Raw genomic sequence first — 14741 nt, forward strand, 5'->3', positions numbered from 1 at the left:
CCTAGCACTGTGAACTTCTCTTTACAAGAGAAGTCACTAAAGCTGAAGGCGAGTTCTACCTGAACTCCCTCAGACTTAACGAGCGCGCCGTTCGCTAAACGAACGGTCGCCTCTTCTCGCTTGTCATCCTGGCAAAGCGACTCAAACATCGCCGGTCTCTTTCTTAGAGCCGCGAGTTTCACAAAATTTTGTGATGCACCCGAATCCACTAGGAGGGTCATCACCTGGTCATAGCCTCGCCATAGACCAGTAGGGTTGAGGTCCGAAATTTCGAGACCTCAGGGACTATGCTAACTATTTATTCCACAACTCTGAACTTAGGGGTAGCTTCAGAGTCCGCGTCAGTAGGGCATCCCGCGCCTACTGCGCTCCTGCATTTCCCGACCCCTCAGTGGTCGATGCAGAACTCATGCGTCTTGCACGCTGGTTCTTGCCATCGCCCTTTGGGAAGGGAGTCCTCTTGCTGGACGTCTTCGCCCCAGCAGGGACCCTGGCATCGCAGCGAGCCATCGTATGGCCGCGTCTGCGTTGCCCAACTCCATGGGAATGGCTCTGACCTCTCGGCCGACGACTTATACCAAGCTGTCGCCGAGGCACTGTTGTAGGATTGCTCCTCAACTAAGACCATTTTGATTGCCTCTTCCATCGTCGACGGCACCTTTCTGAATAGAGCCTGTCGCGATAGGCCATGCCGTAGTCCGTTCATAAACGTGGGCACCTTAATGTGCTCCAAAATCAGACCTACGGTAATGGACGCCGACAGCGAGCGCAACTCTTGCACATAATCTTGCAGAGATCGCTTCGCCTGTCGCGCTCCAAAGAAGCGCGCCTGAAGCAACACTTCGTTGTTCGGCGGCTGGCACACGGCCAAATCTTTGGAGATCGCCCATGTAGGGAACGCCTTAGCGTCCGCCATAAGCGCCGAGTAAGCCCACTCTGTTACCACGCAAATGCGACATGGCGTACGACACCATCCGGCTGTCGTCCTCGATGAGCTGGGCGAACCCGCATTGCTCCACGGCTAAAAGCCAGTGGACAACCGTGTGCGCTGCAGTTCCATCGAACGTGGGCGGGTCCATCCGAATTGCCTCGGCTGATGCGACCGGGCAGAGAGCATCTCAACAGTCCTGTTGAGAGCCTTGCTCCGAGCCTAGCTCATTTTGAGTCTGAGTGACGGACCCGCCGCAGCATGGCCTTGTGCTTCGGACGCGGCTCTCCGCTGTCAGAGCACGATTGCCTCAAACTGCTCCAACTGAGAACATGTTGCTCAGGAGGACTACCCAGGAGCCTGGTTAGGGCTTGTTCACCAAGTCCCTGCGCCATATGCCCTGCCACCTCCCGATGATGTTCGGAGAGGTGGGGGAAATGAGCCTAATCGATGTTGAGGATCATCCTCACGTACACATGCAGAGATGCGGGTCGCGGGAAGGATTTCAAGTGCTTTTAAATGCAGATGGGCACGTCGTCATGCGGCCACGCTCTACTTAGACACACACCCTAGCTCAGCGAGGAAGCGGTTTAATAAGCTTCTCTTGCGTGTAGTGAGGTAGTTGTGGTTATCGCTTTAGCGACCTCACCCAACGCATTAAGTACTCTAGTAAAGTGTCGTCACGGGCTCCTCGTGCTCACTTACTAAGTAGGAAGTAGTTTTCAGACTGATTTATATTTAATCGTATTAAATATAAATACCTATTTTTACCAATCAAAACTGTCATTTCTGTAGATAACACTATTATGTATTGCGAGTGCATCTTTCTGGATACCTCGCGTAACGGATTACGCTAGGCGTCATCTCTCCTAATGTGAATGCACGTATTTGCATCACATACACAAGGGTTGGTCACAAATGTGAACCACACCCGAGTGGTGGTTACTAATTACTTTATTTAAGTAATTTGTAACGGGGTACTACGACTTGTGCTGCTTTAGTACAAGTCCACTTTGCACTGCTTCAGTTGCGAGTGGTGCCTTACGTCACTTCACGTAAACTAGTACGTGCAGAGGAAGACTTCTCTTTATGACAACTAACTTAAAGAGGGTTAAGTGAAAATTGTATTAGTTTAATTAAGTATTTATTCCTTCTATCTGTTAACTCTAACTTAATTTTAAACTAGTAGTAAACATGCAATTGAAATCTTATCTTATCTTATCTGTCTCACTTATGCTTACGTCTACAGTTGATTAGTCTGCGGGATAAATAGATTAATGGCCTATACCTATTTATGGATAAGATTTCTGAACATTACTATACAAAGTAATGTTCTCCGAATATTATCTACCTTTTAGATAATATATTAATTAACAACCTTTAAGTGTTAATTTCATGTAACGATACACCTCGTTACATGATTGACCATTTCCTTAAGTACACCAAGTGTACTTAACAGGTACTTTGTAACATTAGGGCAATTTTGGCCGTTTACACCGTGTGTTTACGTTTTCTCACGGCTACAGCGAATCGAGTAGCTGCCGGCAAGAAATTCCGGTGGCGACAGTTGTGCAAGCTTTTGAGCACGATGTATGTCCAAACTACTGGAACTTGCAGAAAGTCACATTTCTTCTACCTGACCATCGCTTGGTTTAGCATCAGGTGACGCTTTGCTAAGGATGCCAGTAAATGCCCAGAGTGTGAAACCATGAAGTTGCTCGAGGTCAGATAAACCGACGGCACTCCTCACTTTACGACGAATCGAGAAAATTGTACGCTACATCGGCTGCCTTGAATCTAAAAAATAAGAGCTGAGCGAGTAGTGAACAGCGGTATAAAGGCACTGCATCATTTCATATGACTTTCAACTCAATTATAGGTCTATAACTTTAAATCGGCACATCAAATTTACCAAAACCAGCCCTGCTGTTGCTTGCGTCTTTCCTACTCATAATTTAAATTGTTAGCTGCATGATTATGAAGATATTGCTGTTTTGGATACCTGAATCGAAGCCACTTCCGCTGGTGTAAAGTTCAATACAGTCGCAATGGCCTTTTCCATGTGCTCCTTTGCCTAAAAGACAATAGCACCACGAATACATTTAACTTGCAAATGCAGGCTTTGCATTTCATGGCGTACCTCGTCTTGGTCTGAGGCCATGTACTTGTACACTATATTCTTCAAGTACTCGTTTGTCTTGGTTGCGTTTGGCATCTCAAATCCTGAAAGACTACTATTAGACTCGCCGCTCATGCGACGAGCAATACCTTCCCTAAAACTACTTTTGTGGCCGCCAATGCCCTTTCCAGTATCGTGATACTGTGCCTGAATGTCGCTCAGCTCCTTCTCTTTCTGCTCCACGACATTAAGAGCTTGCTTTCGGTAATTTGCAAATTCTTGTCGAAGAGACTGAAAACCTGCATTGCTTTTATCGCTACTACCACCAATGGCACCGCTAGGCATCAGCTTTAATTCCTCCATCTTTTGTTCCAGCTGTTGCTTTTCGCGAGCGGATTGTTCATATCTGTGAATGATAGAATAATCGAGACGTGTGAGACAATTTTTATACATTTTAGACGTATTAAGTGCAAAAACCTTTCTCTCCATTCCATTGCGAGTGCAGTTTCACCCATGGTACCACTAAGCTTTTCATAATCTTTTTGCAATATTTCAAATTTCCGTCGCCAGTCAGATTCCTAAAACAAAGTAACCATTTATCATCACATGTTTACGCAAGTAGCAGTATGCGGCATACGTACTCGCTCCTCAGCCTCCGCTTGAGCGTTTGCCAGCCGGCGGATCTGTGCCTTTGACGATTGAAGCTCCCCCATAAGGTCCGTTTCAGAAATCATCTCCGTCTGCCTCGCCACCACATTTGCACTCATCTGCACTTAAAACTTGAGAGCTGTTCATGTAAAAAAACTGCCATACCGCTGCTAACCTTCCGAATTTCCGCATCTTTTTGCTTTCGAGTAATCTCCGAGCGAACACGGTACCGACGAAATTCTTCCTGCACGCGATCTATCTCTTCCTTCAAGCTTTTTTTCTATCAATAAAGCAATCAGTGCTGCAGTTTCGACATCTCGTATTGGTGTAAAAGTAGCCTGTACCACACGATCGACTTCATTCGGCGTAAGAGAGAAATCTGGTAGCGTCAGCGGTTCCCCTGACGCACGATTTGCGTACGCTTGAATCTCTGCTTCAGAATGAAAGCAATGCCATGCGTATTCCTTCGACTCATTACCTTCATTTTCGTGGGCGTACTCGATCATACACCAGAGCAAGTCTAAATGAGCGACTTTGTATAGCACCCGCCTTGGGTCGCGCGTGAATGCATTGACGACCCACGAGTGTCGATCCTGCTGGTTTGTGGACAACTCAAGACGCAACTTTTGTACAGTGTTGTCCTTTTCCACAAGCTCTTGCTTACTATTGTCAATACTGCGCTTGGCCATTGCCAACAACCGTTTTAACTTGTTCTCCTACGTCATACTTCGTCAGTTTTCACTTGCATTAACTGAAAGTAGTCTCGCTGACTCACTGTCTCTTCCATCTCTTGAATCTTAGCATTCTTCTTCGCCAGAAGATGTTCAATGCGTGCTCCACGTTCTTTCCATGCACGAAGCTGCGACATGACGTCCGCATCGGCATTGGGAGGTGGCGGGGAATGCGTCGAGGGCTCAGATTCGCCAGCTTCGGTGTCTACAAATGAAGTAAGAAGTTAAAGATAGTAAGTGATCGCTTTGTTGAAATCGGACACTTTTTTATTTATCACGTTAGTATCGATACCTTCAGGCCTCGCCTCGACCGCCGGCGAAGCGTCTTCCATCGTGTCGACCACCTTCGGCTGATACGTAATGTTTACACGAATAGCCTGTCTTGTTGCATATTGCTCATGTTCTCCTTATAAGGTTAGATGGATATCAAGACAATTGCAGCCAAGTATGGCGGATTGCCGGCACGTGTGGTCACCCGCGCAGAGGAGAATTGGCGAATTACCACCGCAAAGAATTCCGCAGTGCTTGATTTTTTTGCTGGACCTGTGGCATGCATTATAGTAGCAGCTCGCGCGCTGGATGAGCCCGTGGACAAGAAACGATTAGCCAAATGTGCTGGTGCGAATATAAAATTGGTGGAGCCAATAGTGCGAAAGGTTCTCAATGCAGTGGACATTCGTACTGTGATAAAAACGTCGCCATCTGCGCTTTGTATTAAGTTTGGGTGCGAAGCGCTGACGGAAATTGTCCGTCACGTGTTGGAAGAGTACCGTGTTTACGTGAAGCAGTTGGCGACAGCGAACCAAAGGAAAAGAAGTCGACACTCACTTGGCCCAGTAGCTGGCATAATAGATGACAAGGATCCGGTTTTTGCAGCAGCATGTTTGTTTGCAGTAAGTAAAAAGGCAAAGGTGAGAGGAGCTAGGCGGAAAAGGGAATGCAGTTGTTGACGACATTGTGCTAGATAAATGTGAATCAAGACAAGCTACTGGATGCAGTATGTGGAAATGCAAAGGCATTCAATGCCATTGTATCTTCTATTGAGGTTCCTACAGATGTTTGTCTGGTATACTTCCATGCAATTTATGATAAAGTTTGCTTGTGATAGACCCAATGCCAAATATCGTTAAATGGCGCTCTAATCGATCGAAAGAAGCAACGCAGTCTAGGAAAGGAAAGAGCAACAATACGACTTGTGGAGCAATATAAGCTTGATCAAATTGAAGCAGAGGAGCGGACAAAGCGACAGAATTTGAGTCTTAACAGTGAAATGACCTCACCACCTAAGACGGCCGCGCAAAAGCGACTTTTGCAACGATTGCAAATCACTCGCGACAATGTGGCTTTTGCAGATAACTCAAAGTCGTTCCTGGAAGATACGACGGTTGCGACTCTCGAAGAATATGCCGAGTGGAGGGCAAAAGCGTTGAATTTTATGCGAAGTAAAGCGGAAAAGGACAGGAAAACGGAAAATGTCGACACTTATTAAATGCATAGTTAAATTAAAAATTGAACCGACAAACATTTTGTAGTCCGCACGCAAATTGTTTGTTTCTTTTAGTATATGCTCTAAAGTTTAATTGAATTTGCGAGAGTTGGGAACCGCTTAGCAAACAGGTTGTCAGGGCCGAGGCGAAAACTCCACTTGCGCGTTGCTGGATCGAGGATAGCAAATTCTGAAATTTTTAAAAAAATAGACTAAGCATACATGATCAAAATCAGTCGTTTAAAACCTTACCACTCAATATATTTTTTGCGATGCTGGCTTCCAATAAAGTTTGTTTCACCAGCTCCGTCCTTGACACACCTGTAGGCGACTTAGCCAACTAAATGCCACATAAATGAAAAATGTCATTATCTATAATTATCTTTGGGCATATATAATCAGGCACATACTGCCTTTATAATTTCATTGCGAGCGCGTATTGTCGTCTCACCACGGAAAATCAAGGCGCTTCGGTATAACAACAAAAGATGACATATCAATTATAGATGCAAAGTTCAGGGTAATTTGGTATTAGCAACGCACCTGGCAGGAAGCAGACGTCCCAGCACGTGAATAGCGACGTGTTCAAGTGCGTCAATTAGATCTTCTTCCTTATGCGTCGGAAGAAGAAGTGCCAGCGTATTAAAGTGCATAATCTGGTCAGTCGCAAGAATTCTCAGCACGTCCGAATACTTAGCGTTAACTCCATCAAGCAAATGTCCTTTAATCGGTTCCATCGTATCGTCCATCTCTGTATTATCTTCCGCATCAACCCTATAAATTGCAGCAGATACGTAAATTTCATAAGCGAAACCGCAGTATAAATACCTCAAAGTCGCTCTTACTGTGCCGGGTTGGCTAGAGCTGCTGACTTATCAGCCGTAGCCAATGCGCGGTACTGCAACGCCCTAATATATTGGGCAGGTGTCATATCCGATACAATTTCTTCTTCTTTTTCGCTGAAAAGGTTTTCGAACTCGTCGTCAGCACCAGCGGTCTAAAAATTAAAGGATGAATTTTCTTGTCATCTAGTCACCCTTCATGAATCTCCAGAAAGAAAATACGTACGCTCAATTCGTGCACCTGAAGTTCAATCCAATTCTCAGCGTCAATTTGCTGCTTTTTAAAGGCGTACGAATTTTGTATGGCCGAAAGCGCGCGTTCCGACTGTTTCTTTTTAAATTGAAACTGAACCTCCTTCATTTCGGCGGGTGGCGGCTCCACTTTTTCCTCCATGTCAATGTCTATCTCCTCCTCGTTAATAGCGTCATCGATGTATGAGAGACTAGGGCGCATTTGCAGGATTGATGAAAGCGGCGTTAAGTGCAGTTGACCTTGACGGAAGACACCGACGGCATAGTTCGAGAGCGCCGGCACACAGGAGGACTGCAGCCGCAACGTCTTTTGCTTTATATAATCCTCCGCGTCCTGATCAAAGTGCTCGCTACGCTGGTCTACTGGAAAATCAAGCTGCATCAGCTGATTTTTAGGCTTCACGCGCGCCCGCCGGGGAGGCTCCGGCATGGGGCGATACGTTGGTCGTAGTGGAAACTGCACCAAATAGCTGTACATAATTCATGTTTGCAAGTCTTTCAATTAGTACAACAATACGTTGCAAAAAATGTTACTTAGCGCCTAACGGACAGATTGTTGCGCAGCTCGTCAGCTAGGTGCACGGGGATTTCTCGCACTACTGGGTCATCGTCGTCCATACTTTATCGTCCAACAACTTATTATTGAGGTCAATACCCGTCACTAGAATGTTCACTTAAGTGACATCTGACCTTGCAAGAGACGCCAAGTATGAGCTCGCTCTCGTCACGTCCACGTATAATCGACAGGTAGCAATCCAGCGCATCGCCAGTTGGACACTAGCCAATCCATTTGAGGATCTGTATCTTATTAATTTGAAGCTGCTGAGCTCATTTCGCGAAAAAGTCAGAAGATCTCACATTTTGATTATTTCGCAGTGATAGTGACAGCGATGACGATGTACCGCTTTCGGCTTTGCGTGGCAAAGTTCCGGCAATGAAAAGAAAGGCAAGCACAAAAGTTAAAGTTGAAGTGAAAGAAGAAGTGCAACAACATGTGGAGAATGGTGGGTGCAGTGTCAAGCGGCAGGTGGCACCCAACAGCGATAGCGACGATATTCCCATCAGTAGTCTGGCTAAACGCAAGAAGCTTAAGCTCGAAAAAAAATCTGAAGTGAAAAAGGAACCAAATACTAAGCCCAGCTTAAAACTCAGGGCGAAAAGTACGCTTGCCGTCACCAAAAAGAGGATAGTAAAGGTAAGATAAAGATTCTTCCTTTTGCTGCATTTGTCACTATCGATCATGGTATGGAGCAGATTAAGATCCGACAGCAGGAATGTACAGAAGAGTTGTATGAGACTCTAAAAGGACGATTGGCTCAAGAGTTGCTTTGTCGTTGGTGGTACGCTATCGAGTGGCCACCAGTGAAAAAACTAGCGACGGTAAATCGCAAACAAAGAGCCTAATGAATCGAAAGAATCTTTTAACGTTACGGTGCTTAATATTGATCGATAGAAGTTGCACGGTGTGCAAGAGCTTGACGGGTATCCTGGTGCTTATATCCGCGTTCAGGTAATTATTACTTTTTTATTGCAATCGAAGAGCCTTATAGTTAAGTGTGCGGAATTTTGCTTTTGTAGGGTAAAGATTTAGGCTCTATCATAGACACCAGGTCTTCAGTTGGAAAGCCTTCGCTACTGCATTTTCTTGCCATGTCTTCGAATGAATTATTAGAGCTGCTGCTACAAGCATACGACAAGCAAATTGAGGTCTTGATTGAAAACGAGGTGTGTTAAAGATATTCAATGGGTCAATATTGGCTTTCAAAATGCTGATAATTTAATTGATTAGGGACCCGTCACTCCTCTTTTAAAGGAGTTGCAAAAAGCACGGGCTTCGGCGGCCAGTATTAGCCCAAACAAAGCAGACCGAGGTTTTCGCAAAGTTCTAAAAAGTTATGCTGAGCTGGAGCGGGAGATCAATGAGGTGGAAGCTTTGGCGCTAAAGGATGCCAACGAAGACAATGAAGTTAATGAGAATGTAGCTGACGCTGCCGAAGACTAGAAATAATAATCTCAATAGACGTTTTTTCGGCCGAGTATTTTTTATGTATGTACGCAAAAAATGTGTGCTTGTGATATGAGAAATGAGAACTTATCTTACTTCAATTCTTGTGGCGTATGCTCTCGGTGCGCTTCTATAGCTTATTAAACTACAGTCCGATAGGTTCGCTGCTTCACAAACCCATGCACAGTGACAATTCTAATCCAAAGTTGCGCGGAGCGTGTTGCGAAAGTAATTGTTGCCGACGCCGCCGATACCGAAGGCAGGGCCAATTCGACCGACACGAGCTAATACGGACTTGACATACTCACGCTGGATAAAATTCACGCGTCGTCCTATGGCGTGGCCCTTGTTGTTGTACAGGTCGAGACCTAGCAAGTGCAGCGGTGTAGAAACAAATTGAACCGCTGCCGGACAGAGAAGCTGCGCAAAAGTGTTCGCGCCTGACCTTTCCATGAGGCCTTTCTCCTCAATCGTCTTCGCCAAGACTTTTGGGGCATTAAACGATGCGCCACATGTCAAGGAGTCCCGGATAGCAAAGAGACCGATGGATGCAAGCGGAAACGCTCCAGGCGCGATGACGCCAAACATACGTGCGAATGCGCGATCTTTGGCGATACAAAGCGACATATTGACGGCCGTGACGCCAAAAAACTTCGGCATCTGGTTGTCTGTTTCGGCGTATTCACACACAGAGTCAACGACGTTGGCAGTAACGTACGTCGCCGTGTAAAGACCAAATATGAGGTGGAATTCACGTTTGCCAACGAAGCGCAATGGATGTTTAAGAAACTCAACGCTAAGCTCCTTAAGGCCGCGACTGAGTGCACGAGCCCCGCTGGCATTTTCGATGATGGCGCGGTCTACGATAGTTATAAACGGTGCTACGCCAAGAGACGCAGCCGTGGCTGCAGCCGTGTCCGCCACAAGCTGCTTTGCGAGCTTAACAGGGTCTGGCGGGGAAGAGAAGTCCGTCATTTGGTTTTACTCCAAAAGAATAGAGTTGGTGCTTTACTATGAATTTGGTTGTCATTTGTGCATGGGTAGCCCATACATAAAGTAATATGTACCACAACTGACACTGTCACGCCCACCCATTTCGACTTTTTGTTGTGATGCTTCTCTGCCTTACGAAGCCGTCATTTTTCCTTCTATAAAGGAAGATGTCATCGCTCGACAAGGTTTGTCGATCTTCTTCTGTAAATATTTTGGCGGACACCTCAAAGCAGATTCATCCATTTAAGATGCTAAATGATTAGTCTCGTGTGCGCTACAATTTATCACAAAAAATAGACGGCGGGTCATTTATTCTACGGAGGACAAAAAAGCGTAACAAACGCATGGCGTCAGCTTCATTAGCGTCATTGTATGGGGGCCACGAAAACAATATCTATGTTCAAATAATATGCATTCAAAGACAACTGTTGTGTTCGACGCACTTCTGTTGTCTTATGACGGTATTATTGGGTCGGAATAATACAGAAGGCCTTCTATTAATTCAATATAAAAATCAACCGAACAATTGAAATCGTTCTGTAACGAGCTAACTGCCTTATGTTACACACCCTTTAAGTACACTTAACGGTGAGGTCAATTGGTAACCAGATGTCCCTATAAGAGGAATAATAAATATTATTTCCTACAAGAAAAAAAGATAAAGAAATACGAATTTATTTTCTGTATTAATTATTTGACTTAATAATTTCAATATTAGCAAGTTTGGTAATATTGACGCAATAAGACAAGAATTATATTGATTGGTTGATTTTAGTTTAAATCAACCATGCTACTCGTCACAAGACACGATTGTGCGGTACGCCAGTAGGCGCCATAGATATTTAGCTATTAATATAAAAAAGAACTTGCTAGTAGATCAAAGATCGTTACGTAACGGGGCACCTTTCACTATAGTTAACCTGTAGGCGGGCACATCGTACTGCGGCCACGCTCTACATAGACACACACTGTAACGGGGCACTGCGACTTGTACTGTTTCAGTACAAGTCCACTTCACACTGCTTCAGATGTGAGTGGTGCCTCTCGTTAGGTGACGTACACTGTACGTATAGAGGAAGACTTCTCTTAAGGCAAGTTAGCTTAAGAGTGTAAAATGAAAACTGTATTAATATAGTTAAGTGTCTTGTTAATCTATCTTTGTAAATGTTGTCTTAACTATAAACTAATACTAAACATGTAAATGAATTCTTATCTATCTTATCTCGTAACTCTCTTTGATTACTTCTACAGCTGATTAGTCTGCGGAATAAATAGACATAATGGTCTATACCTATTTATGGATAAGAATTCAGGAAATTACTATTTAAAGTAATTTCCTCCAAATATTATCTACCTTTTGGATAATATTAATTAACAATCTTTTATTGTTAATTTCATGTAACGATACACCCCGTTACATCACCCCTCCCTTAAACGACAATCACTCTGAATGTCATTAGGTGGAGTGGTCGCTAAATGACCACTTAATTTTTAAAATGATTTTGATTGGTCAGATCCATCATTTTAAATTCCATCGCATGAAGGAACAATTCATGCGGGGTGAGGATAGTGTTGAACCTTCGGCTGCGGTTCGTGCAGCCGCGGGTGACGCATTGTTATCTCTTGCGGTAGACGTTCCGTCTACCGTAGTGTCTTCCACTCGCACAACACTTGGTGTTGCGAGTGCACGTGGTGATTCACCACGTGAGTACGACCCCTCTTTAGAGGTCGATTATGAGTGCGAGTCGGACGAAATGGCCGACTCGGGGAGGATGGAACAGTCGCCTGATACCCGTCAGGCGGCTGATTATGAGCCTTCGAATAAGAGGGCTCATTCTGATAAACGAGTTAATAGTCTATTTGGACCCGACGATGAGATGGATCCCTCATCGCCCGTTCCGTCTCCCGTACGGTCACCTGCATGTGTTTCTGTGAAAGATGATGACGATGGCGTAAGCCATCGGAATTAAAGTTCTTGTGGTACCCCTGCTTCAATGAGTACCACCCTGGGGATCGTAGACACTAAACCGTCTCGTCTTGCCCCTGAAAAGAAGTTGTGGCTTTTGCCCAAACGGCTAATCAATAGCTTGTCTGGAGAGACTACTCATCACAATAAATATCCCTACAAGTCGTAGTGTTCCGTTGCACTGCTAACGTATAACCATCTTTGATTGCCGATTCTTAAGTACCAGGAGGAATTACACAAGTGGCTTGGTCCTGCGGGAGATCGATAGCCGACTTGAATGAGCACTAAGATCCACGTCTAGGGCAGTATCGGCAAGGATCGAGACGCCCTTCCTACGAGATGTATAAAAAAATATTTGTATCTCAAGATGATACATTTACTTGCTTAAGTACACCAAATTTTACGCCAAGATGACTCGGCAATTATCCAATCTCCTTAAGAAGGATGTAGGATAGTGCTGGACTAACACCGCGAATGACATTTTCAAAGCGGCAAATGATACCTGATTTTGACTGCCAGATCCTGATCGGACTTTAGTGTCGTCTGTGGTTTATCTGACTTTACAATAGGCCGTACTCTCTTACAAACATGTGGGTGAAGGTCGAGAACGTCATTGCATTTGAGTCTCGGCAGCTTAGATGTAGAAAGAAGTACCCCGTTCATGACAAAGAGCTACTAGCTAAGAAGTATACTCTCGTCAAAGTCAGAAAGCATCTATCTGCTTGACTCTAAGCCTTTTCTGGGCAAAAGTGGTTGGCTCATAACAATGACACACCCCATCAAATGTTTGGCTGCACTTAGAGCAGCCATGACTGCCTCTGTATACGCGGAAGTCTTTTATAGAATAGAAAATTCGATTCCACCTTTATTTGAAGACAGTGGTGAAGCTTGTAAAAAAACTGAAATGTATTCTTATTGTGACGGTAGTGGGACATAGCTCGAAGTTACGGAAGCGTGCTGCATAAGTCTTCTCATTAATAGAATATAAATATTTTAAACGCGACTTTTAAGGATTTTCTGTACATAACAAGAAGTTATAAATATTGGACCACCTTTCTTTGAGCCCTGCTTGTTAGTGGTCTAGACTAATATCGACGTTCGACCGACTCTACCACACGACTATGGACGAAAATGTCATCATTAAATTTCCGTGCATAATATTTATGAGGGTGGAACAGACGCGCCACCATACAATTTAAGGTAGCCGGAGCATTGGAAAGCAGCAATTTGAGGTACATACCGCTCCAAATAGAATATCACTAGCTTGCATGAGCAGTTGATAAATGTTAATATCGGCTAAGTCGAGTGCACTGTACATTATACATCCCAACATATTTTTCTGAAACTATCCCATTTAGGAATTGGTGTATGTGTACCCGTATAGTATAGTGGTAGCATTAACCTTATAATAAGTATGCACAATGCGCCATTATTCGGTCGGCCCTTCTTGACACAAATGTTCGTGTTGAATGTGGAGACTTACTCTCACGCACCATTTCAGCCGCGAGCTTAGCACGGAAGAAATAGTCAAGACATCACATTGTGTCTTTGGTAAACACCACTGTCGTGTACGCATTATTCACATCGAGGAACCACGTCAATTCATGACGTACATTTATTAGGAGGTAAAACAGACGGTGGATTGTAATAGCAATCTGAAGAATCTTCAGGGATTAATGATCCGCTACGCGCGCTAAAGAGCCACCTTTGTATTCTCAAAGACGGCTTCATCGAGAAGCAATGATGAGCATAACTGCAGTTTCGGATCGATTGCAACAGTCACCAGTCTTTACAACTTAGCCAAATTTATCAACAAACGTTTCGTCAAAATTTAAGAGAGCATATAACGATGCGATAGCATCAGGGCTAACATTATTATAAATCGTATTAGTCACCTCGTGGACGAGTGGATAACGTTGTTTACTATACTCACTCTGTGATGTCACAAACGCTTCGCTTCTCGCAGTAAACAATTGATGTCGGTCTGTCTCTAAGCACGGGTCTGCGGCGGAGCGATCAAAGCGTTAGCTTTCCTGGTATTGAATCAGCGTGTTGCTGCATTGCCGCGGGGCTCGTTTGGTTCCATTAAGCGCCTTTCCAAGCAGACACTTCTTATTTTGACAGCTGAAATCTTCGAAACCGTCTGGCTAATCAATGTATATCTCGTATCCACTTTGCCGTTCAAGAAAGCTGGGTCAACATCAACATTCTCCGCGTTAAGATTTTCTGCTGCCACTGTCGCCAGTGCAGCGTTAATCGATTCGTATTGAGCCATCGTATCCGTAGTCAATGCCAGGTTGCTGGGTAGATCCTTTAGCAACGAGTCACGCCTTGACATAATAAATCTCCGCTTGGGTCATACTTTATCCTAATAACCCACTTGCGCCCAATCTCCAGCATTCGTTGAGACATATTCGATAGCTTTCACGTCTTGTGATCATGAAGCGACATCATTTCGGTTCTTGTACTTTCTCATCATCACCTCAATCTATGACGTTGTTTGCTCCCCATCATTCTCTTTAGTGTAGAGGCAGCAAAGCGAGCCGAACTCACCCTTAAAAATCTCCAAGTTAAATACTCCTCGAGGATGGTTCGAAAACACTTGTTCATAGCGAGCGACACATCGCTTCTTGCACACTGGACGTACCATCCACCCCTTCGTCTCCATCTCTACGAGGAGCGCTAGATGCTCACGTGGGAACGCATCCTGTTGGCTCTTTGTGGCTTCCAGTTGTCCAGAGATCATAGGCCGGAAAATCCTTGTTCCCAAG

General features: G+C 44.6%; 5 protein-coding genes across 5 annotated transcripts; 2 read left to right on the forward strand and 3 right to left on the reverse strand.

Moving 5' to 3' along the window:
* Positions 1–2377: 2377 nt before the first annotated feature.
* Positions 2378–4758, reverse strand: CCR75_005628 (uncharacterized protein; the record flags this gene model as incomplete). The annotated part of the gene is made up of 9 exons (XM_067963707.1): positions 2378–2872; positions 2931–3002; positions 3069–3453; positions 3525–3625; positions 3689–3814; positions 3871–3975; positions 4040–4411; positions 4471–4631; positions 4719–4758. The coding sequence occupies 9 exons, from the start codon at positions 4756–4758 to the stop codon at positions 2837–2839; spliced, it is 1398 nt and encodes a 465-aa protein (XP_067816092.1). The 3' UTR covers positions 2378–2836.
* An 87-nt stretch (positions 4759–4845) lies between these two features.
* On the forward strand, positions 4846–5915 carry CCR75_005627 (uncharacterized protein; the record flags this gene model as incomplete). The annotated part of the gene is given in 3 exon segments (XM_067963706.1): positions 4846–5337; positions 5391–5519; positions 5535–5915. 3 exon segments carry the CDS (start codon positions 4846–4848, stop codon positions 5913–5915), a joined length of 1002 nt encoding a protein of 333 aa, XP_067816091.1.
* CCR75_005626 (uncharacterized protein) lies at positions 4888–7638 on the reverse strand. Its single transcript, XM_067963705.1, has 8 exons — positions 7557–7638; positions 6981–7476; positions 6758–6909; positions 6456–6686; positions 6323–6380; positions 6165–6252; positions 5537–6102; positions 4888–5475 (listed from the first exon to the last, which is right to left on the reverse strand). The coding sequence occupies exons 1-7, from the start codon at positions 7622–7624 to the stop codon at positions 5996–5998; spliced, it is 1200 nt and encodes a 399-aa protein (XP_067816090.1). The 5' UTR covers positions 7625–7638; the 3' UTR covers positions 4888–5475; positions 5537–5995.
* A 64-nt stretch (positions 7639–7702) lies between these two features.
* On the forward strand, positions 7703–9045 carry CCR75_005625 (uncharacterized protein). Its single transcript, XM_067963704.1, has 5 exons — positions 7703–8201; positions 8261–8386; positions 8460–8516; positions 8585–8731; positions 8796–9045. Exons 1-5 carry the CDS (start codon positions 7941–7943, stop codon positions 9006–9008), a joined length of 804 nt encoding a protein of 267 aa, XP_067816089.1. The 5' UTR covers positions 7703–7940; the 3' UTR covers positions 9009–9045.
* A 161-nt stretch (positions 9046–9206) lies between these two features.
* CCR75_005624 (uncharacterized protein) lies at positions 9207–9986 on the reverse strand (the record flags this gene model as incomplete). The annotated part of the gene is made up of 1 exon (XM_067963703.1): positions 9207–9986. The coding sequence occupies one exon, from the start codon at positions 9984–9986 to the stop codon at positions 9207–9209; it is 780 nt and encodes a 259-aa protein (XP_067816088.1).
* Between the last annotated feature and the right edge of the window lie 4755 nt (positions 9987–14741).

This window comes from Bremia lactucae (assembly GCF_004359215.1).
Source record: "Bremia lactucae strain SF5 chromosome Unknown BlacSF5_NotPlaced_182_SHOA01000115.1_669280bp, whole genome shotgun sequence".
Taxonomy (NCBI): domain Eukaryota; phylum Oomycota; class Peronosporomycetes; order Peronosporales; family Peronosporaceae; genus Bremia; species Bremia lactucae.

Coding starts and splice junctions, on each gene's coding strand:
- CCR75_005626 (XM_067963705.1), bottom strand. CDS start 7,624: ATGGACGACGATGACCCAGTAGTGCGAGAAATCCCCGTGCACCTAGCT. Junction 6,687..6,757: donor GCTCTAGCCAACCCGGCACA/GTAAGAGCGACT, acceptor TGCAATTTATAG/GGTTGATGCGGAAGATAATA. Junction 6,103..6,164: donor CGCAAAAAATATATTGAGTG/GTAAGGTTTTAA, acceptor TAAAAATTTCAG/AATTTGCTATCCTCGATCCA.
- CCR75_005625 (XM_067963704.1), top strand. CDS start 7,941: ATGAAAAGAAAGGCAAGCACAAAAGTTAAAGTTGAAGTGAAAGAAGAA. Junction 8,202..8,260: donor CCAAAAAGAGGATAGTAAAG/GTAAGATAAAGA, acceptor GGTATGGAGCAG/ATTAAGATCCGACAGCAGGA. Junction 8,387..8,459: donor CAGTGAAAAAACTAGCGACG/GTAAATCGCAAA, acceptor ATTGATCGATAG/AAGTTGCACGGTGTGCAAGA.